This window comes from Dipodomys merriami, unplaced genomic scaffold (genome assembly GCF_024711535.1).
Source record: "Dipodomys merriami isolate MVZ:Mamm:240054 unplaced genomic scaffold, mDipMer1.0.p SCAF_17, whole genome shotgun sequence".
Classification (NCBI taxonomy): Eukaryota; Metazoa; Chordata; class Mammalia; order Rodentia; family Heteromyidae; genus Dipodomys; species Dipodomys merriami.
In genome coordinates this window covers 356,950-378,845 of record NW_027203048.1, presented here as the reverse complement: position 1 = coordinate 378,845, position 21,896 = coordinate 356,950, and the positions used below count along the sequence as shown (strand labels likewise).

Sequence of the window (21,896 nt, the reverse complement as noted above, 5' to 3'; positions counted from 1 at the left end):
TCCTTTCTCATCCCTTGTTCTGCCCTAGAGGCCAAAGCGACCTGGGTGGGATGTCTAGGAGGAAGTTGGCAATTCTTCCCCACTCTGCTGAAGATGTTTCTTGGCTCTGATCTCATTCATGGCCTCTTCAATGGAGTATGTGTACCTTTTACTGGCCACTGGCACATGGCCATAGGTCTTGTTGGCCTGTAGCTTGTGGGCTGACTCCTTGGCTGCTCCCTTGCCAATGAGATGGCTGTACTTGTCTTTGTACTTTGTACTTGTCTGGCTGAGCTCATCACCATAGGTCTTACTGCCTCTGGACCAGCTCCTTCAGCTTCTGCTTCTCTTCAGCCTTCTTGGAGTCCCGTGCCTCCTCATGACTAGGGTCCAGCTCTTCCTTCATCTGAGGGCTTCAAAAGAAGACCATAACAGTGACAGTCATCATCTTCTGGAAGAAGAACGTCAGGCCTGCAGCTTCCACCACATTGTGTAGTAATGTTCTCCTCTGTCTTCTTCATAGACAGAAACTTTTTCTTGATCCCCACCCACGGTCTTGGTTGAAATCTGACACCTCTTTCTGCATCATTTTATTAAAATCCACTTTCTGTTGTTTGTCTTGTTGTTGTAGTTTCTTCAGGCAGGCAGCCTGCTCTTGGGCGTTGTGCCGACTCTCCTGGTCACCAAGGCTGGGCGGCTTCTTCATGTTGCTCAGGTTGGAGGCTAATAGGTCTGCCATCTTGGGAGTGTCTTGAGGGGGGGGCCTCCCCACTAATTAAAACATATTCAGCACATTACATTGTTCTAGTTTTGTACTTGTAAGCAAACTACTTCCAACACAATTCACCTTCATCCTCTTTCCCTTGTTGCCTTAACTTCCTCCTGCCAGTACCCCTCCCCTGACCAAAGGCCTTGCCCCTTCCTCCACTTGAACCGTGCCTTCAGTCCTATTTTCCAGTTTTAAAGTTACATTTATCTTCTTTCCTTGCTTCTTGTAAGTATATTTCTTAAACCTAGTCATAAAATTGGGTTGCATTATGTGAACTGTTTCTAAATGACTGAGTTTTTTTTTTTTCTGGTATTTTAAGTATAGAATCGCTTCCTAATAATAAAATTTCTGTTTTAAATTTAGACTTTTCCACAGTGATGCTAGGATAAAATGGTAACCTGGGACAGCTTCATTTGAGAAGAGCTTGTGGTAGATTCTAATTTGCATAAATTGTGCTAGACTTGTTATTGATGTACTTTGAAAAGCATTTGATCATGGATATATTTTAGAAGATTTTTCTACTTGGTGATTTCCCCCCACATTCTACCCCAAACAAAGGAGAATCTTAACCACAGTCCTTGATAGCTGGTGATTTTTTTTTAGAAAATGAGTTTAGGGTTGGGCCAGTTAGGCCTCATAATCTACATTAAGTCCTTTGCAACTGTATTTTTTTTTTTTTTTTTTTTTTGGTGGTGTTGGGAATTGAACTCAGGCCTGGTACATGCGTGACCTATCACTTAGTTACACCCTTAACCCCAACGGTGCTTTCCTTAACTATTTTTCTAAATAATAGGATTTATTAATTTTGAATTTCATGATCAAAGGACCACAGACATATAAGAAACTATTCAACTAACTTTCTTCATATGATACCTATGTATTTTCAGGTTCCGAAGACACTGGGATTATTAAGGATGATAAGTGTCAAGTTTTACAGTCGCCAGGGACAAGAACAGGTAACACAAATTTGCTTCATCTTGCATTTTGAAAGTCTTTTCTCCTGATTTCCTTAAGGTTAAAGTTGAATAAACCATGAACATTCTAGTAGGTGAACATTCATATAGGTGTATTCATAATTATATGCAATATAGTTATATGTAATCGTAAGAATTTGTAGAGGTATTTACTCAAAATTTGTGCATTTTAGAGTATATCAATCTAAACTAAAAAAATTATATTTTAGAAAATGAACCTAGTCCACCTATGGTCTGATGATATATCCTAAAGGATTTTTCCGAAGCAATGCATATGTGAATTTTTTTATTTTATCTTAAAAGTCATGTGAATTTTTTTTTGTCCATATGAGGTTCTTTTTTCTTTGCCAGAAGGGAAACAAGTGTTAAGAGTAGCTTTGCTTGTTTGGTTCATACTGGGTTCTGGTGCTTGCTTGGCTCAGTTGCTGGGCTGATGCTCTACCACTTGAGCCATGCCTCTAGCCTGTTCTTTACTGCTTAGTTGGAGATGGCGTCTCTCACACTTGAGTTGACTTGAACCATGATTTTCTGGATTTCATCATCATTCTTTTTTGCTTCTTCTTCTTTTAATTATCCCTAAGTAGTTGTACAAAAAAGTCCCCATTCTACCAAGCAGTATATGGGATTTCATCATCTTGAGTAGTTACTGTTATAGGCCCAAGCCACTGGCACTAGGCGAGCATAACTTTCTTGAAATTATTTTAAAGATTAAAATCTGAAAATGCACGGTTCCTCCAGAGGATTTGGGAGTGATTTTTATACCAACAACAAGAAAGGTAGAAAGAAAATGAAAAATAGGTCTAGGGTTTGGGCACCAGTGGGACGAAGTAGGGCAAATAGAGGGTGAAGAAGGTGGTATGGTTTAAATAGGTATATACATATGCGGAAGTGAAACAATGAGTTACTTTAGATTATGTAGAGAGTGATGGAGATGTTGAGTCTGATCAGGGTTCACACAATGCATACATAGGCCATCACAGTGAAATTTCCCTTGTTCAGAGAATGGATGCTAATAAAAAAGTAGACAGAAAAAGATTTTTTATTGGCATATATTACATATATTCATTGTGACATGTCCCTACATGTGTACTATGCATTACATTAACCTCCCTCACTGTCCCTTATCCCTTCTTAAAATCTCCCTTCTTGAGATAACGTTATTTTCATATATGTGTATAGTGTTTGAGCGTGTTCATCCTCATGCACTCTCCTGCTGGGGTTCTCCCTCTTTGCCTCAGCAAAGTCTGATTTACTTTCTTTGTTCTTTTTAAAATTGTAAAATTAAAGGAAAAATTCCTCCCACATTTGAGATTATTGATGCTCCAAGAATGATCTGTGGTTTTGGTTACCGGTGTCTTTCATTTTGTTACGTGGTAGGAGTGGCGTGGTCCATGGCATGGAGCTGGGCCCTTGCATTGTGAATGCACGTGGCTCAGGAGGCGAGCCCTGCCTCTGAGGAGCTGGCCAAGTTTGCTCTCTCTGAGACTCTTAACTAAATAGCAAATCATACTCCTGTCTTGGGAAGAACCAAATAGCCTCATTTTTCTCCTTTTTCAATTCCTTTGCTAAACCAATAAGGGAGTTGTAATGAGAATTCTGTTGCTGCATGTATTGAATATATTGTAAATTCTAAGTTCTAATTACTTCTCTGTCATTGACTTCAGCACAGTCACATGTTCTGGATGGGTTTGTGGGTCTGTTGATAGTAGTAGAGCACTCACACTCCTCCCTGTGTCTAGAAAGTCTCTTTCATTTTGAATCCTAGTGACACTGGTATCTAGTTCTTTAGTTATTTTATGGAGTTGTCTTCATTTTTCAGACAAAGAAACATATGCAATTCTAGATGACTTGGCCACTGCATTGAAGTTTGTTCTGTTATAATGTGCTCTGCTGCCTCTGTGGTTCTTTAGATTACCATATTAGAACTCAGAGGTGTCACTTTGCCTTTCTCCCTGGAACCTGTTCCCTTTCTCTGTAGTGACTTCTAAATAATAAGTAGCTCCTTGTCTTCCACAAACTTAAGAGAATTTTGTTTTGTTTTGTTGTGGTTCTTTAGGTCTATTGAATATAATTAAACAAGATGGTGGAATTTCAGTATTACTTAATTTCAGTCAGGCAATAATCATATACTTGAGCCAGGTACAATGCTAGGGCTGAGAATAAATAGATGATTATACTGCAGTGAACTTCCTCAAAGAGCCCTGAAGACAGTGGAAAGACAGGCCTTGAAGGAGCAGCAAAGCAAGAAAGTATCATGTGTTTTATGACTGACTTCTAACGTAGTACAGGGAACTACTAAAACACAGAAGAAGCATTCAGCTTTGGAGGTGTTTGTTACTTGGTATGAATGTTGAAGGGAGGAAGAGGACCTCTAGCAGGAAGGGGAAGGGGATGGCTCTGTTCTGGAGGTAGTATGTTCCCAGGTATGGGAAATACCTGAGAGGATCACAGTGGGACACACCAGTGTGTTGAGCTATAGAATCTGTAGGTGTTTGATTTTACTTACTAATATAATTACATTAATAATTGAAATAAGAATTATTTGGGGGCTAGATGCTTATGACTTTTCTCTGCATCATATATGGTAGGTATGAGATGTACAAGACATTATGTCGAAAAATGAACTTTACAACTTTGGTGGGGGGTGGGAGGTGGGGGAAGATGGGAAGGGATGTGAAGGGGAAACAAAAGAGGTCGCAACAATGCTTGATAAGAAATGTACTCATTACCTTGCCCATGTAATTGTAACCCCTCTCTATGATATTTTCACAATAAAAAAAAGAAAGAAAAGAGGAGCTGTTTATTAGCTCACTTTGTATATTAATAGACAGGTATAAATCTGATCATTATAAATGACCATTTCCCATTGTTTCTTTCATCTCCTGGAAGTCCAAGATGTGTGATGTTTGACCACTGCTATTGGTTCTTTTGTGGGGAAACACAGCTTTTCTCATGTCAGGATCCTCTGTGGTTGAGCAAAAACAAGGAAAGGCAATTCATTTCCTTGTACTTTCACCCCTTTTTTTGTGACACATTGTACCAGAATTCTTATGGCTTTTGAAAAAGGTTTTGAGTTTTGTATTCTACAACCAGTACTTCCCAGTAAAGATGATGTTGGGTTTGTTATCTTACCTAGAGATTCTTGGCCCAAAGGTAATTATAGCTCATAGATTTTGAGTGTTGTTAATTTTAGAGTTGAAAGGAACTTCTTATTGTGAATACTTCCTCATAAGCAGGGGTTTTCACAGCAAGTTTTTGTTTCTGGCATTATGGGCCTATTTTTTTGTGAAGAAACTGAAGCCTCAAGACAAATGGCTTCCTTAGTTCTCTCACCTAGAAACATGGGTTTGGTTTTAGGTTTCCTGAGATCACTGCCGTTTCCTTACTTCTTGCAGTTGGCTGTTTATTAAAACCTTAGTTGGAAAATGGAAGAAACCGAAGTGAAGATGTGCTATACTTAAGATAGCCAAGTGACTAATTATGCTTTATCTCAGATTGGCCTATTTTACCATTCAAGTTTAATAAAGCAGTCATGTTGGCCTTTTAAATCATATTCCTTTTAAGCATTAGTGCTTTTAAAAAGGAGTTTGTTTTTCTATGTAGTCATTCCATTTAATATTTAGTTCATTCTTTTTCACACTATAAAATGACAAACTGAGGTTGGACAGGATTAAAGGGTAGTTTATGGTAGTGACTGTTGCAGGACAGGACTAGAGGGTGGTTAAGACAGTGACTGTCACCTGGCCAACACTCAATACATAATAGTCATGGTAGCTGTTATTGGTCTGTTAATTTCTTTTGTAAATCCTTGATTAGCTCTACAAGTAGAGTTCATTGTGACATTTCCACACACGTATACAATGCATTCCACTCAATCTCAATCCCCCTCCTCACCCCATTATCCCTCCTCCTTATTCACTCCCTTTTCTTCCTAATGCAGTCTAGTAGGTTTTGTTATCACACATGCCAACAATTTATTTTGGCCATATTCATCCTTTCTCACCCTCCATTACTTATTAATTTCGTTATATCTGTAATCCATTAACTAAAAAGAGTAGTTTACAGGTTCAGCTTGAATTACGCCTTCATATACCCTCAATTTATATTAGTTTAAATAGTTAACTTTTGGTTGTTTGACAATACTTTTTTTTTTTTGGTGCCAGTCCTGGAGCTTGAACTCAGGGCCTGTGCATTGTCCCTGAGCTTCTTTTGCTTAAGGCTAGCACTCTATCACTTGAGCCACAGTGCCACTACCAGCCTTTTCTGTTTACTTGGTTCTGAGAAATCGAACCAGGGCTTCATGCATATTAGGCACATCCCAGCCCAATTTTATTTTAAGAGTATATTTATAATCAGGATTATATTCTTTTACAAATGATATTTGTTTATATTTTTTCTAAATGTATGTTTATATATTTTTCTTTTGGCTGTCCTGGGGATTGAACTCAAGGCCTCATACTTGCTAGGCAGGAGCTCTGCCACTCTAGCCATACTTCTACTCTTTTTCATTGGTTATTATTAAGGTAGGGCTTCTTTATTGACTTATGCCTGGGCCATCCTGGACTATGAGCCTCCTGGTAGTGCTTTACCTTGTAGCTTAGATAACTGGCTTCTTCAGACTTTCCTAATGTTTTGATTGCAGATAATTCACTACATTTTTGAGGATGACTTTTTTTTTTTAATTGAAGGATACTTTGGTTTTGGTGTTTTTAGAAATAAGGGCTTTGTAAAGCTTGCTAGGCAGATGCTTTATTACTTGAGCCACAGTTCTACCTCTGGCTTTTTAATTTTTTTGATGAATCTCTAATTTACTGGGCTCATGCATCTATTAATTAACCTTTTGCTCTGTTTAGTACTGGAGATGGGACCCAAGGCCTTATATATTCTAGACAAGGGCTTAACTACTGAGCCACATTCCTCAGCCCTGTACTAAACTCCTGGAGGGTAACGATTTATGTTTATCTTGTTTATTGCTGATTATTCAGATTGTAGAGCAGAGCCTGCATGTAATATTTATTGTTGAAAATACAGTGTTCAATAAGGACTTGTGGAATGTTGGAAGAGCTGCATTATAAAATTATCTTTTATTGATCTGAAATATCTTTCCTTAAAAATATGTAGTAATTCAGAATGGGTTGGATGTAAGTACTAGGTACATTCAGCACTTTCATTTTAATGTATCATATACTTAAAAGGTACAGAAAATAGGAAATCACTTATTTTTAACAGTTCCACATAGATGATAACCACATAATGAGACTAAGACACATTAAGCTAATCTCAGTACCAAGTGCTGAAATTGAATCCCCAAAAGCCCCCTCTCTTAGAAAGGACAGATGGAAATTTTATTATAAAGGTCTTATTTAAATAAGAAGGCTTTAATTAGTGTTTTTAATTAAGAGACAGTCAAATGGACATTTGAGCTAGTGGGTTAATAAAAGTAGAAAGAGGAAATCACATCAAGAAAAAGTGTGGGTTAATGACAATTCTATAAAGTATTCATATATAGTATAATTCACCCATTTAAAGAATTGTACAATTATCTTCAAATCAGTTACACTTTTGTCATTCTGGAAAAGACCATGTATTTCTTAGTTACTACTTCCAGTAAGGGTCCAAATTTTAAAGAATTCACAATCTAGTAAGGCTAACACCTAAAACTTAATGAGAACTCATGATAATTAATAGGCGGGGGATATTTCATATGTGTGTATGTTTGTTTATGCATGTTCCAGACCTTGGGCTTGAACTCAGGGCCTAGGTATTATCCCTGAGCTTTTTTGCTCAAGGATAATGCTCTTCCACTTGAGCCACAGCTGCACTTAGAGCTTTATGGTGGCTAATTGGACATAAGCATCTCATAGCCTTGCCTGTGTTGGGTTGGCTTTGAATTGCCATCCTTATAACTTAACCGTCTGAGTAGCTAGGATAATAGACACGAGCCTGCAGTGTCTGATTGTGAGGGGATGTTTTTATAACACTCACATATTTGGATTTGAGGGTATGTATAAATTGTAACCCTCTAAAATAGACCACAGACTCACTCCTCTGCTGAGGAATCTGGGATCTGGAGGTTCTTTATACAAAGCCAGCCCAGGAATGAAAAGTCTTGAGACTTCCTCTCCAAGTAATCAGCCAAGATAGCTGGATTGGAGATGGCTCAAATGTAAAGAGCCAGCTGTGAGCAAGCAAGCTGAGGGAGCACGAGTCCCTGAGCTTAAGCCTGGGGACCAGCAGGAGAAAAAAAAGAAGTGACAGTGATACGTAGTGGTGCAACCCTTCATTACTAGTGTTCATTTATAACATAACAACTCTAATGATTACCATTTAATTCTGGAAGTTGTTTCTAATCCACCTAAGTCCTTAGATTTAACCTTACCATCTTGTACAGGATGGAATCTTCAAGATGAGCCTTTCTCCTGATGGGAGCCTCCTTGCAGCCATCCACTTCTCAGGGAAACTGAGCATTTGGGCCATCCCATCCCTAAAACAACAGGGGGTCTGGGATCAAAATGAGCAGGTATGTCACTTGGTTTTCATTGTTTTGTCAGTACCAATTGTATTTTGGTGATTTTTTTTTTTTTTTGTTTTGTATCACAGAGCTGTTAATTAGCCTCAGACCATCCTATTATTCAGTTAAATTTTCATACCAGTTGATTGCAGCACCACAGGGCAAACTTAAATTAGTCTGACACTGGGTAGTGGTGGAACTTGTGGGGCAGTGCATTGTGCATCGACTTATGTCCACCTCAGTAGAACTCTGAGATGTTATGGGCCAGGTAAGCAGTAGAGCTCAAGCATTTGTTCTGTTATGGGACAGGTAAGCTGTAGAGCTGAGGTGTGATTTCTATCTGACTCTCATGTCTGTGCTCTTTCCCTGGCCATGTAGGCAAAAAAAAAAAAAAATTACGAAAGGTAGACTTATACATATTTATCAGTCTAGGAAATGCTAGCATATCTAACATGTTTGTGTCTCCATGAGATTTCTCAAGCCCTTGGTTAGTTTGGGAACTTTCTGTTATGTGAAATATTAGATTTATGTGTAATAATAATATATGATAACAGGATTCTGTCTTGTGGGGATATCTATTTACTTATTTTATTTAAAAAATTGTTATTGTAAAGGTGATATACAGAGGGGCTACAGTTATATAAGTCAGGGTGGGTATTTATTTTTATACTGACTTTTATTTGGTAACCTTTTAAAGCACAGAGACAAATCTTTTCCTCTGCGTCTGTAATACAGACTTCTTAGGCTTTCAGAGAGGCTAAATTCTTGAACAACTTGATAGACTGGTGTAGTGTTAGGTACCAGAATAAATAGAGCCTTTCATGGTGACCTTCTAACTTTATTCGTAAGATATAGTGGGCATGAGGTGAAGGCAGTAAGTACTCTTTTCCAAAAATAATAATTTGAACGTATATTGAATTTGAATGTAAATGGAATGTATCTTCTGTGCCCTAGAAATGAATCATATTAAATTGAATTTTGGTGTGGGACTTTAGTATAGGTGTTAGTGTACTCTAGTAAGTACAAGTAATGATTGTGTGTGATTTTTCTGTAAAGTGGAGTAGGTTGTTCCTGAATCCATGATAATTATAAAATAATAAGGCTTAAGTATTTGTTGACTTTTTTTTAATGGTCAGGGTTTAAACTCAGGATCTAATGCTTTCTCTACTACTGAGCCATGCCTTTCTACCCCTTAAGTGTTTTTTGGTTCTGTATTGCATTCTAGAATAGGAAGTGAGTCTGTCTCTACCTTTAGGATATTCTTGGTTTTGCATGGGAAGTTATAAGGAAAAGATTAAGGTAACATGTTAATATAGAAATAGAAGCTCCAAAGGAAAGGCTTGGAATTTACTGGTAGGATTGGGGAGAATGATCTGTGGACATAAACTTGTGTAGTAAAGCTGGTTTATTTTTAGAGAACTTTTCATATTTTTATTTGTCTCACAACAACTCTACTAAGTAGAAACCTTTTATACCCATTTTTAACAGATGAGGAACAGTGCAGGAGAATTTGCCTGAGATCACTAAGTGTTGTGATCTAACATTTTGATTCAGATTTTCTTGACATTGTAAGTCAAACCTTTTCTTGAAGAATCTACTTACAGTTTTTACACTTATAAATACTGCCTTTTATCTGGCTGAAGAAGATTCGCACATGTAAAGTTAATGGAATACAGGAGAAAGATACTAAGTTTCTATCAGTGACATCTACTCTGTCATGCAATTCATTATTCAGAGGCCCTAGAAATGTACACAGATAGTAGGAGTTAGTGAGAAGTATAATATTGTCATTTTCAGTGAGAGGTATAATAGTCATTTTCCAAAAGTAGAAGTGTCTGTTTGTATGCATCTCTGGAGTTCCTTTAGAGAGAAATCCCATAATATGGATGCGTGCATGCATGTGTGTATGTATGTGTATGCATATGTATACATATGTGTATACACACACACACACACACACAATGGAATTCTATGTTTCCAGCAGAAAGAATGATATTACCCCATTTGTAAGGAAATGGAAGAGTTGGAAAAAATTATATTAAGCGAAGTAAGCTAGACCCAAAGAAACATTTGTAATAACTAGAATGTCTAAGATATTCTTAGCAGAGGATCACAATGGTTCAATAGCTATGTGCATATGACCATATAAAGCGATGCTTATCGAAATGAACTCCAAGGAATGGAAACGAGGTTTTTCTACTGTATTGTTGTTTGTAGTTCTTTCTTTCTCTTCCACCCCACCTTTGGTTTATTCTCTGTCATCACTGTTTTGATTTCTGTACAATTTGTCTTGTATATAAATTTATCTGATTTGAGGATGGAAAGGGTCAATCACAGAAATGGTGGGACAAAGGGTGAACCAATACAACAGTGATATTTACTAGACACTATGTTGGAAAGAGCTTTACAACTTGGGGTGGCGGGGAGGAGTGGGAGAGTGAAATGAGGAAGGGGTAACTGTTCAAAAAGAAATGTATTCATTACTTATGTAACTGCAACCCCCCTATATATCACCTTTATAATAAAATAAAAAGAGAAATCCTGGTCTGTAAAAAATGCTGAAACAGCTTTGCTTTCCTCATTCCTCAGCAGTAATCAAATGAGCTGGGCCAGGCAGGAGGGCCAGGGAGCAAGTCCAGGCCAGGCAGGCCTTTTGCTCCTCTAGCAAATGAGTGGACGGACAAGTGAACTTACAGTGGAGTGCATGGTCATGTGGAATGTAGTGTGTTATAATTTTAGTCCAGACATTGCCTAAGATAAAACTACTGGTTACTGCGGCCGTGAGATACTTTGAACTTTTTAAATTTTTATTTATTTATTTTTACCAAAAACATGAATTTAACTTGTTGGGTTGCTCATCATGGAATTTGCTGTCTTATTAAATTTTTTAATGTGCTTTGTGTGACTGTTTTCTCTGTTAATCCTAATGATTAGACATGGTTGTGGAAGTGCCTATTCTGATTTACTTCCTTCCAGTTTTGAGTTGATTAAATACTTCAGCTTTCATTGTCAATATGAAAATCCATCTGGCTAGAAATCTGTGAGTGTTAAATTTTGTTCAAGTATGGAATAGAGTAAAATTGCTTGAATGATTCTCATTTCAAACATTTCCTGTATATTTATATCTTCTTGTATATTTTTTGTTTTTAATTTTTCTCTGCAGGAATTTTACTACTTGCCTGTTTACACTTCTGCAGGTCTAGAATAGGTGGAATAGAAACTTTCCTTGTTTGTTTGTTTGTGATTCTTTTCCTCCATAGTTTATATGAGAGTTCTGGCAGATACTCCTATAATAAAAGACACTCCTATACCACTCAGATTGATAAGAGAAAAAGCCTAAAACATTTATTTAATAACAACTTCTTGCTGCCAACCTGAATGTGGAAACTTTTACTTTCCATTCTCCACTAGGCATTAGAGGCAGAGATCCAAGGGAGCTGATGGTTAAAAAAAACAACAAAAACACTCTTTCCTCTTCAGCTGGCTTTTTGTCAGTAGTTACAGACTTGAATTTGCAGGCCTCATAGTTAGTCATTCTCAGCTACTCCTCACTGAGCTCCCGAAACTAGGAGCAGATGGCTTTAGAGGCATGGCCTGGCAATGGCCATAATCCTAGCTACTCAGGAAGCTGAGATCTCAGGATTTCAGATCAAAGCCAGTCCAGCTAGACAAATCCAAGGGACTCTCATCTCCAGTTAACCACCTGTACAACTGAAAGTGGAGGTGGGCTCAAGTGGTATGTGCACCCTCCCACCCCCACAGAGTCATGGTTAACAGATAAAAACATAATGATTTAATTTAATCAACGTTTTACATGGCAGGGGAGACTTCAGAAATGAGACCCAGAAGGGATGGTAGGATGGTAGGGGGAAAACAATGGAGGGGGTAACAATGCTCAATAGGAAGTGTACTCATTACCTTACTCATGTAACTGTAACCCTCTGTATAGTATCTTTACAATAAAAAAAAGGATATATTAAAAAAAACTTAGGACAGTCATGAAGCTGAAAAAAAAAGAAACCCAAAGACTCAAGAAAAGCTGAGATTTATGTTTAGTTGTGATGAAGAATGGACAGATATATAGAAATGTGATTGGACAAAAAGGTTATATGCATAGACTGAAGTGGAATCTCAGCAAGGCCTGTCCAGATTCTTCCTGGTCTTCCTTCTCTCAGTGGAAACAACTGCCCGCCTCCCCTCATATGGGCAGGACCTGTGAAAGAAGGTCTGCTGGAAAGAAGAGAGAGAGATAACTTTCATAGGTTTTGTGAATTTCTTTAGAGAAGAGATCTGGTCTCTGTGTTCTACTTGGGAAAGAGAAATTCTGGTTTCTGTGACTTATTTTGGGAGCGAGTGAGGAGGAGGTCAGGGAGACCTTGCCGTTGTACCTTTCCAAGTGTCCTTCCATTCAAAGTATTCAGCATGCCAAGGTGCCATTCTTTGGGGTATCATATTCTGAGCCTGGACACATACAAGAAGTGACATGAAGTCTACTTTTTGGCTTACAACTTCATGCCGTCCGGAGCAGGGCCCTTGGGTGAACATTACTCTGGGTTGTGGGGAAGATGGTGCTGATGCCTTCAGAGCTGCGTCTGCAGTGCATGGACCAGTTCCAGCTGTAGTGTGGCAGAGCCAAACACATAATTGAGGATGAAGTCCTTAGGGCTGGGGGACATTTCGGGTAGCATGGGTATAATAGGGGAGCAGTGATATTCCCTAGGAAACTATGGAGAGACAACTTGGTTCCCAGTCTTGCAGGCTGCCTCTGTCTGAGTGAAGTTTGGAATTTTGTTTGGCTTTTCTCTTAAATATATTATATGGATAATTTCACCAGTGTCAAGTATTGTGAAATTAAATGTTTGCTGTATATGTATAAGGCTGAAATAAGGCATTTAATAGTGGTTAATTTATTAATGTATGAAGTTACCTCAATAAAAAAATCATGACTTAGATTTGAAACAGGCAAAAATGAAGATGGTTAAGTATTGTGTCCTTTATTATAGGTGAACTAATGTGTTTTCCTCCTTCTGTACTTTTTTCCATTTTTTGCTTTATGACCTGCATTGATTTTATACATTGCATCCAAATTTTATCCAACCTTAAAAGCATAGCACCAAAAGGCTTTCTTTGTATTTCTTGAATTCTCTTCATCTTTCTCAGGCTTATATCCAAGATTCTCTCTATATTCTTTGAAGACCCCTGGCATGTAGATCTGAACCCTTGTGAGTGGTTAAAATTTTGATCTTGGGTTTTACTAATTTACCCTTATTTCTTAGCACTATATCTCATTTGTGTAGGACCTGTAATGTCAGTTTCTTTTCCTTATCTCATAGAGTAAGTGAGTAGTATTCCTTGATTAAATAGGTGAAGCCATACTTCTCTTCTCTTCTTTTCTTTTCTTTTCTTTTCTTTTCTCTTCTCTTCTCTTCTCTTCTCTTCTCTTCTCTTCTCTTCTCTTCTCTTCTCTTCTCTTCTCTTCTTTTCTCCCTTCCTTCCTTCCTTCCTTTCTTCCTTCCTTCCTTCCTTCCTTCCTTCCTTCCTTTTTCTTTTCTTTTCTTTTCTTTTCTCTTCTCTTCTCTTCTCTTCTCTTCTTTTCTCCCTTCCTTCCTTCCTTCCTTCCTTCCTTCCTTCCTTCCTTCCTTCCTTCCTTCCTTCCTTCCTTCCTTCCTTCCTTCCTTCCTTCCTTCCTTCCTTCCTTCCTTCCTTCCTTTCTTTCTCTTTTTTGTGTTGGTCCTAGGGCTTGAAGTCAGGGCCTGGGCACCATCCTTGTGTTTCTGTGTTCAAGTCTAGTACTCTACCACTTTGAGCCACAGCTCCACTTCCAGCTTTTGGGGTGTTTAATTGTAGGTAGAGTCTCATGAATTTTCCTGCTTGGGCTGGGTTCGAACCATGAGCCTCAGATCTCAGCCTCTTGAGTAGTTATGATATACAGGCATAGGCCACTGGTGCCCCGTGAAGCCACACTTTCGAAAGGGAAAAGAAAGACTAGTATTATACCAGTTAATGTTCCTAAAGCTTAGAGGGGCATTTGAGTTGGAATTTGGAGATTTACAGGATTCATTATTTACTCCTTCAACATTTAGCTTCTATAACAAATGGGCACTCTGATGCATTTGGGACAACCAAGGTAAGTATAACAGAATTCTTCATGAAGAACTGATTTTCATCTTTGGCTCAGCATTGAATTTGCAGGAGATGTCTGTAGTTTAAATGTTATGCAAGGATGTCCGTAATTGAAACAGCCTGCAAGGAATATTGTTGTCTTTGGATGGTGGTCGTAGTGGATGGAAAGCACTTCTACCACCAAGCTACATGCTTAGCCCTCATCATACAGGCATACTTTGAATTCTCAAAGTATTTATGCAGGTGAGGTTATTTCTTTTTATTTTTTCCCCTCAAGATTTCCAGACAAATTTCACTGTGATCTTCATGTCCTTAAATTTACCCAAAGTTCAATCATAATTATTGCTGTTTGAAAGGATTCAAATTTTAGAAGTTTGTTTCCTGTTGCCCTTGTATACTCTAGAATACAAGTTTAGTGTCATCATATTGGTGGAAGAGATCTGGATGTGGTTTGCATTGTGTAATCCTAGTACGTGAGACGCTGAGACAGGATGAGGAAGGGTCAAGGCGAGCTGGGGCTACATAAATACACTCTTGTCTCAAAAACTCCAATCAAACAAATAGATAAGTGCCTTGGGGGGCATGTGATCTAAGCAGGGTCATTCTGAGAGTCATTGGAAGGCTACCAGCTGCCCTGCAAATGGCCAGATAAGACGCCAGTGTAGTTGATTATTGTATTCTAAGTCTTCAAAATTTATGAAGATTTACCTTCTTATGCGTAAGGAAGCTGGGTCACCATATTTCAGCCTTTGGCATGTAAATGGATTTTGATAACAGTTTTTTTTTTTTTCTGGTGAGGTTAGAGGAACATGTCTTCTGTTCTGGGACTGCTGTCTGTGATAGTGAGAACAGGAAGTCCTTTCAGGGATGTGAAAGCAGAGTCTGTTTAATATTCTGGAATATGAGCCATTCACCTACAACCTTGTTTTTGGCAGTCAAAATGCTTTAAGTATAATACTACTAAGACTAATACTACTGATTTTTATTTTATGTTTTTTATAACATTTAAAAAAATTTCAATTTTACATAATTGTACATATTTAGAGGGTACAGTCTGATACGTCTGAACATGTATTCAATGTGCATTGTTTAAGTCAGGATAATTAAAAGTTCCATTTACTCAAACATTGATCATTTCTTTTTGTGTTAAAAACCTACAAACTTGAGCTTCTCTGTAGAATGTGTAATCAATTGTTTCAAGCTGTATTAACCCTATTGACAACACTTTTGTTGTCATTTAAATTTATGATTTCAGATACATATACAAACAACTGTTTTTTTTTCATGCTATTGTAATTTTGAAGATTAAATAAGGAACATAAATTAAGCCAGGAGGCGTCTGGCCGTGGCTTAATCTCACATGCTTGTGTTCAAGAGCTACTGCAGTCTCACTGTGCTGCCAATGGCGGCATGGTATCACCAGATCACTGGGCTTAATTTCTTTTACTTAGTACATTTTTGGTCATAGAAAAGTAGAACTAGTTGGTGACATGGAGGTTGCCTAGTCAAATCTTAATGCTCCGAAAGCTCAGTGGGGCCTTGATACTTGTTAATGGAAAGTTTTTACTTGGATTGTATCCAGGCCAGTGTGTGGTTATAACATTAACTGTAGCCTCTTGACATGTAGATGTGCTGTGTGTGTGTGTGTGTGTGTGTGTGTGTGTGTGTGTGTGTGTGTGTGTGTGTGTGTGTGTGTGTGTGTGTGTGTGTGTGTGTGTGTGTGTGTGTGTGTGTGTGTAATAGCTTCTGTGTATCTAGTTTTGACTTTATGATTTGTATACTTGCAGTTTTATCATTCTTATGAATGCTGTTTCTTCCATCAGATTGAGTCAGTTTGGCCTGTGATCATTTTATGTCTAGCAACTATTGCCTTGCTACACTATTAGACAGGGGAAACTTCAATTATTTGTAACCAAGAGATCAAGGGAAGGCACTTTCTCCACATATTTGTTTTGAATATTGCATAGCACTTGTTGATTTTCTCATACTTTTTTTTTCCCATGGTTGGCTCAATAAACTGTGTGAATGTTTTCCTATTTAGCCAGGGTTTGATGAACTTAATCCTCATTGGAGGCTTTCTACTGAGAAGAGAAAGAAACTAAAAGGTGAGTTGGAAGAAATAGGATCATTGCAACCTTAAAGGAGACTCTTTTTACTAACTAGTATGAAATGTTCTTTAGGTTGATACAAACAGTCCCTTGATACTTCTGCTTCACCTTGGAAGAAACACAAGGTCTCATACCAGTGGATCAAGGCAGAAACCTAGTTTGTTTCCTTCCCTCTTCCGTTTGTCCTTATCTCCCTTTAGTTTTATTGTGTTGGGACTTTGCTGTATAGCCCATGCTGGCTTTGAACTCATCCTTTGAACTCACCCTAGCCTCTCAAGTGCTATAACTATGTGTGTATGTACTACTTTACTGTGCTAGACACAGTTGTTGTTGTTTTAAATTACATTCAGACCCCATTTTCTTATGGTAAGAATTTTCTGAAAGATAAGCAGAACCCCAAGGTCCACCTGCCAGTCATGCTAGGGGCCAGTGCTGAATTGCACACTGAGGTCCAGGCCCAAGAGACATTTCTGTGCACATGTTCCTGGACATTGTGAAGAGGATAGCTGTAAGATCCTCACCCAAGGACAAACCCTCAAAGGATGTCTTGGGACTTGGAGATAATTATGTTTTGATTGCTGTGGTTGGCTGCCCTCCCTCCTTTCCCCATCCCTCTTTCTCCCTCTCCGTCCCTCCCTCTCTCTCTCCCTCCTTTCTTCCCTCCCTTCTTCCCTTTCTCCCTTTCTTCCTCCTTCCCACCCTCTTACCTGCTTACCTTCTTTCTTTCCTTTCCCAAGATCAAGTCCTGTGTCTTGAACTTTCTTACTTATATGAATTGTCTTAGCCTGCTTTAGGAAAAAAAAAATGGTGTTATGGTCTTTTTCTTGTTGTTGTTAAAATAACTAGTTATTTTCATGGTCTGGGACTTTTTCTCCTTAGTATAGGTATATTTTAAAATTTATAACATCTTTAAGCCATATTGTTGCCATTGTGGTACCATGGAATTATAATTAAATATTCTGGCAGTTTCTTGTGAATTCCTCAGTTTGGTGAACCATAATTCATTTTAATCCCCAAATTTTTATTTGCCTTGAATTTTTCAAGGCAAGTATTTAAATGTTATTAAATGTTATTTATTTAAAAGTTCAAGAGGGAAATCATCACTGGAGCTGTTATGTAACTGTCTTCCTTCCTTCCTGTTACTGTTTTATTGTAATTTTCTCAGTGTTTGTTTGAAGGAGATAGATGTACATTTTCTTAAACTTTTTGTAATCTTTATATTTGAGCTTGACACATACCTTTTACCTTTTCATGTTGACAATAGTGACCTATCACTTTCTGAAGTACATACTTAGGTTTTTGACAAGATTTTTTTCCCCCTTTTTTAGAATACTTAATGATGAAAACTAAAAAAAACTCTCTAAAATCAGAAGTGAGACAAGGATAGCCACTCTTTCCACCCCTCTTCAGTATGGTGCTGGAAAAACACAAAGAGGATCCAAATAGGGAAGAAAGAAACAAAACCATTTCTTGTTGCGGATGACATGATCATGTACTTAAAGGAACCTATATACTCCTCCCCTAAAATACTAGAGCTGATTCCAAACTTCGGTAAAGGGTATAAAATCATTCCACAAAAATCAGTAGCTTTTCTGTATGTCAACACAGAAAAGATTGAGTAAGATCAGGAAAGTAACTCTTACTTTCAATAACCTCAAAAAATACTTAGGAATTAAATTAATCAAAAAGGTGAAGTGCTTCTATCATGAAAACTTGAAAAATTTAAAAAAGGAAGTTGAAGAAAATAACAACCCATAAATTCATATAGAACAATAAACTCTGAATAGCAAAAACAATCCTTAACAGGCAGAACAGTGTTGGAAGAATAACACCACCAAATTTCAACCTCTATTAGAAAGTTATGGTAATAAAAACAGCTTGGTCTGGCACAAAAACAGGCCTGTGGACCAATAGAACATACTTAGGTTTTTGACAATGTATTTTCCTTTTTGGTTCTGGGTGTTAAACCCAGGACATGGTATCTGGTATGTATGCAAGAATTATACCACTGAGCTCTGCTCCTTACTATACTTAGATATTTAGAAGGACCTTAATTTATTATGTCTGTATTCCTAAAGCTTTGAGCTTTGAGTAATTGTTGGCACTCAATGTTAATTAAATGAATTACTATTGTAATATTTTCTATCTTTTACCAGAGGGAAAATTTGATAACTTCAATTTTTTTCTCAATAAGATACCTTTAGGGCTCAAATAATATAGGTGAGCTTTGACTAAATTATTGTATTAAATACATTGTACCTAAACCACTTTCACTGATGTGTTTGCATTCATTCCTTTCCCCTCTCTTCCCCCTCCCCCCCCCCCCCCCCCCCCACTTAGATAAAGAGACCTTGTACCCGCTGATTGATGTCAACTGGTGGGCAGATGGTGCAGTGATTTTGGCTCGATGCTCTGGTGCTCTAACTGTTTCATCAGTGAAAACCTTGAAGAATCTCCTGGGAAAGTCCTGTGAGTGGTTTGAACCATCACCTCAGGTCACTGCTACCCATGATGGGGGATTTTTAAGTTTGGAGGTAAGGCTTTTTCCTTTGAGTATGCATGCATTTCACCAGAAATCAAATATATAATTTTATTTTTATTAGATCCTGTTCCATGATCTAATCTTGTCTTTATAAACAAAAATCTGGAGTGATATTCTAATGACTCATGCTTATAATCCTAGCTAAGATCTGAGGATAGTAGTTCAAAGTCAGCCTGGGTAGGAAAATTTTGTGAAAAGTCGTATCTCCTATTAATTAGCAAAAAGAAAAAAAAAAGCCAGTGTGGATATATGGCTCAAGTGGTAGAAAGTTATCCTTAATCAAAAAAAGAATTCTCAGGGATAATACCCATGCCCTGAGTTCAAGCCCCAAGAGCAGCACCCCTCCTGACCCCAACAAATAACCTGTGATTGGAATCAGTGGGGACAGTGTATAAAACCCAATTCAGTTGTTCAATGTTTTAAAAGCATTGCATGTAAAAGAATGAAGAAAGTGTGTGGGGATTTGGCTCTTGGAGTGTATTTCTTCTGTACAGGACATGATAGATTCTTTTCTAGATGATTCTGCTCAGCATGTGGAATAAGTTAAGTATTGCCTATGAGCACTTTAAATATTTTGGATCTTTAAATAAAAAATATTTGTTCATCATGATGAAAGAGTTGAAAATACATGCCATTTAAAATTGGTCATTTAAAATTCTTATTTTAAGTCTTTCAAGAACAATAATCTTCAATAGCTTTCAGTTCAGCTGTGTAGAATGACAAATAGTTTTTATTCCAAAGGTTGTTATTGAGTCTAAAGATATTCTTTAAAGAAAACTATGGCTTAAAATTCAAGCCAAATCTATTAAGTCTGGAATGAAAGTTATCTTTATCAGCCAGTCTTCCAACTCAGAACTTTGTGATGCTGTTAGACTTTTTAAAAGGGGTGTTGGAGAGCTGTTCTTAGTAAGGAAATAAATACTTCTATGTTCATTGTCTAAATCCTCACCTTGTCTGCAGCTAGTATAGCAAGGATAGAAGTAAAAAGAAATTCACATTTTCAGTTCTTTATTTCTAAAAAAATTGTAATAGTTGACATGTGTTAACAAGACCATCTTATTGGCCTATTACTAAAATGGCATTTAGATTTAGAGATTTGGAGATGATTTATGTTTGGGTGTTTCTTGAGTCTTTGATTTATGTTTGTTGTTGGGTTCCTTTGAATCACGTGTGAATCAAACTGAAGGAATGGGTCAAACTGGAGTAGAATTAAACATTTTAGAATTGAAAGTTTTTTTCCATTGTCTAAAAAGTTGTCTTTATTTTTTCACCATGAATTGACGTCTTCCTTTTCCACCTAGTGTGAGATTAAACTTGCCCCCAAACGGTCCCGGTTGGAGCTGCGGGCTGGTGAAGAAGATGAAGGAGAAGAGGAATCTGACTCTGACCATGAAACATCTGCAAAGGCTCGCTACTTTGGTTACATAAAACAGGGCCTTTACCTGGTGACCGAGATGGAGCGGTTTGCGCCTCCTCGGAAACGCCCTCGGACCATTACTAAAAACTATCGCCTTGTGAGTTTGCGCTCCACAACTCCTGAGGAGCTTTATCAGAGAAAGGTGAGACCATTTGTTGCTACCAAAAGGTAAAGGCTTTAAGCTTTCATTAATTAATTAATCAATTAATTAATTTTTGTGCTGGTCCAGTGGCTTAGACTCAGTGCCTGACCCTGAGCTTTTTTGCTCAAGGCTAGTGATCTATGACTTGAGCCACAGCTCCACCACTGGTTACTTGGAAATAAGAGTCTCATAGACTTTCTTGCTTGGACTGGCTTTGAATGTCTATCTTCAGATCTCAACTTGCTGAGTAGCTAAGATTATAGGCATGGGCCACTGGTATCTGGTGGCATTAGCTTTTTTTTTTATTGGAAAGAAACTAATTCTGCAATAAAGGAAGGCATTTAATGAGGGGTTCTTGATATATAACATTAGAAGATGATATTATAATTTTGACCATTAGAATTTTGGTATTATAAAGCCTTTATAACTTATGCTGCCTTTGTACATGAGTAATCACAATCAAAACAATGGAAATTAAGTGGGTACTGGTGGCTCAGGCCTGTAATCCTAGCTACTCAGGAGGTTGAACTCTAGAGGATTGTGGTTTGAAGCCAGACTGGGTAGAAAAGTCCAAAAGATTCCTTCTCAAAGTGGAGAATACCAGCTGTGAGCAAGTTTAGTGAGTGCCAGGTCCCAGGCTTTTCAAGATCTTGTACTGGCAAAATAAAGAAGTAAACTGAAACAATTGCCGGGTGCTGGTGGCTCACGCCTGTAATCCTAGCTGCTCAGGAGGCTGAGATCTGAGGATCGCAGTTCAAAGCCAGCCCGGGCAGGAAAGTTCCTGAGACTCTTATCTCCAATAAAACCACTCGAAAACCAGAAGTGGCACTGTGGCTCAAGTGGTAGAGCGCTCGCCTTGAGCTGAAGAGCTGAGGGACAGCGCCCAGGCCCAGAGTTCAAGCCCCACGACCGACAAAAAAAAAAAAAAAAAGAAAAAGAAAAAGAAATAAACAAAAACAAAAACAACTTGTAATGAATACTAGAGGACTTCACTCTGAATGATTATTCACATTGTGGCTTAGCCTGGTTTTCTTTGGCTTCTGTCTAGCTCCTCATACCTGCATTTAAGCTCTGCTGTCTACTCAGGGTGCAGGTGGTGAGAGAAGCAGTTGGGGCTTGCCTTGGGAACTATGACCACTATGTCCAGTTTGAGTTTTGGACTGTATAAGCAATTTCTTACACTGTTGTGGAAGTCAGTTTCTTAGGCTGTGTAAGCAGTCTCTTATCTTTTTGTTAAAGTGCTAAAAGTATTCCTGATATATGTGGTCCTCAAAATGTCTGCACTTCTGGTACCACAAGACCTATGAATCTATAGCTTGCTGTATGTTTCT

The 21,896-nt window shown here is 38.0% G+C and overlaps 1 protein-coding gene and 1 pseudogene across 1 annotated transcript in view; one reads left to right on the top strand and one right to left on the bottom strand.

Moving 5' to 3' along the window:
• The window catches only part of Nbas (NBAS subunit of NRZ tethering complex), a 285,029-nt gene that overhangs the window by 66,644 nt on the left and 196,489 nt on the right, over nucleotides 1-21,896 (top strand). Inside the window, exons 11-15 of the mRNA XM_070025017.1 lie at nucleotides 1,636-1,704; nucleotides 8,114-8,242; nucleotides 16,398-16,461; nucleotides 18,805-18,998; nucleotides 20,308-20,565. Of these exons, the coding sequence (XP_069881118.1) occupies nucleotides 1,636-1,704; nucleotides 8,114-8,242; nucleotides 16,398-16,461; nucleotides 18,805-18,998; nucleotides 20,308-20,565 (714 nt within the window). The remainder of the gene's footprint in view (nucleotides 1-1,635; nucleotides 1,705-8,113; nucleotides 8,243-16,397; nucleotides 16,462-18,804; nucleotides 18,999-20,307; nucleotides 20,566-21,896) is intronic.
• On the bottom strand, nucleotides 55-718 carry LOC138828992 (sperm-associated antigen 7 pseudogene; annotated as a pseudogene).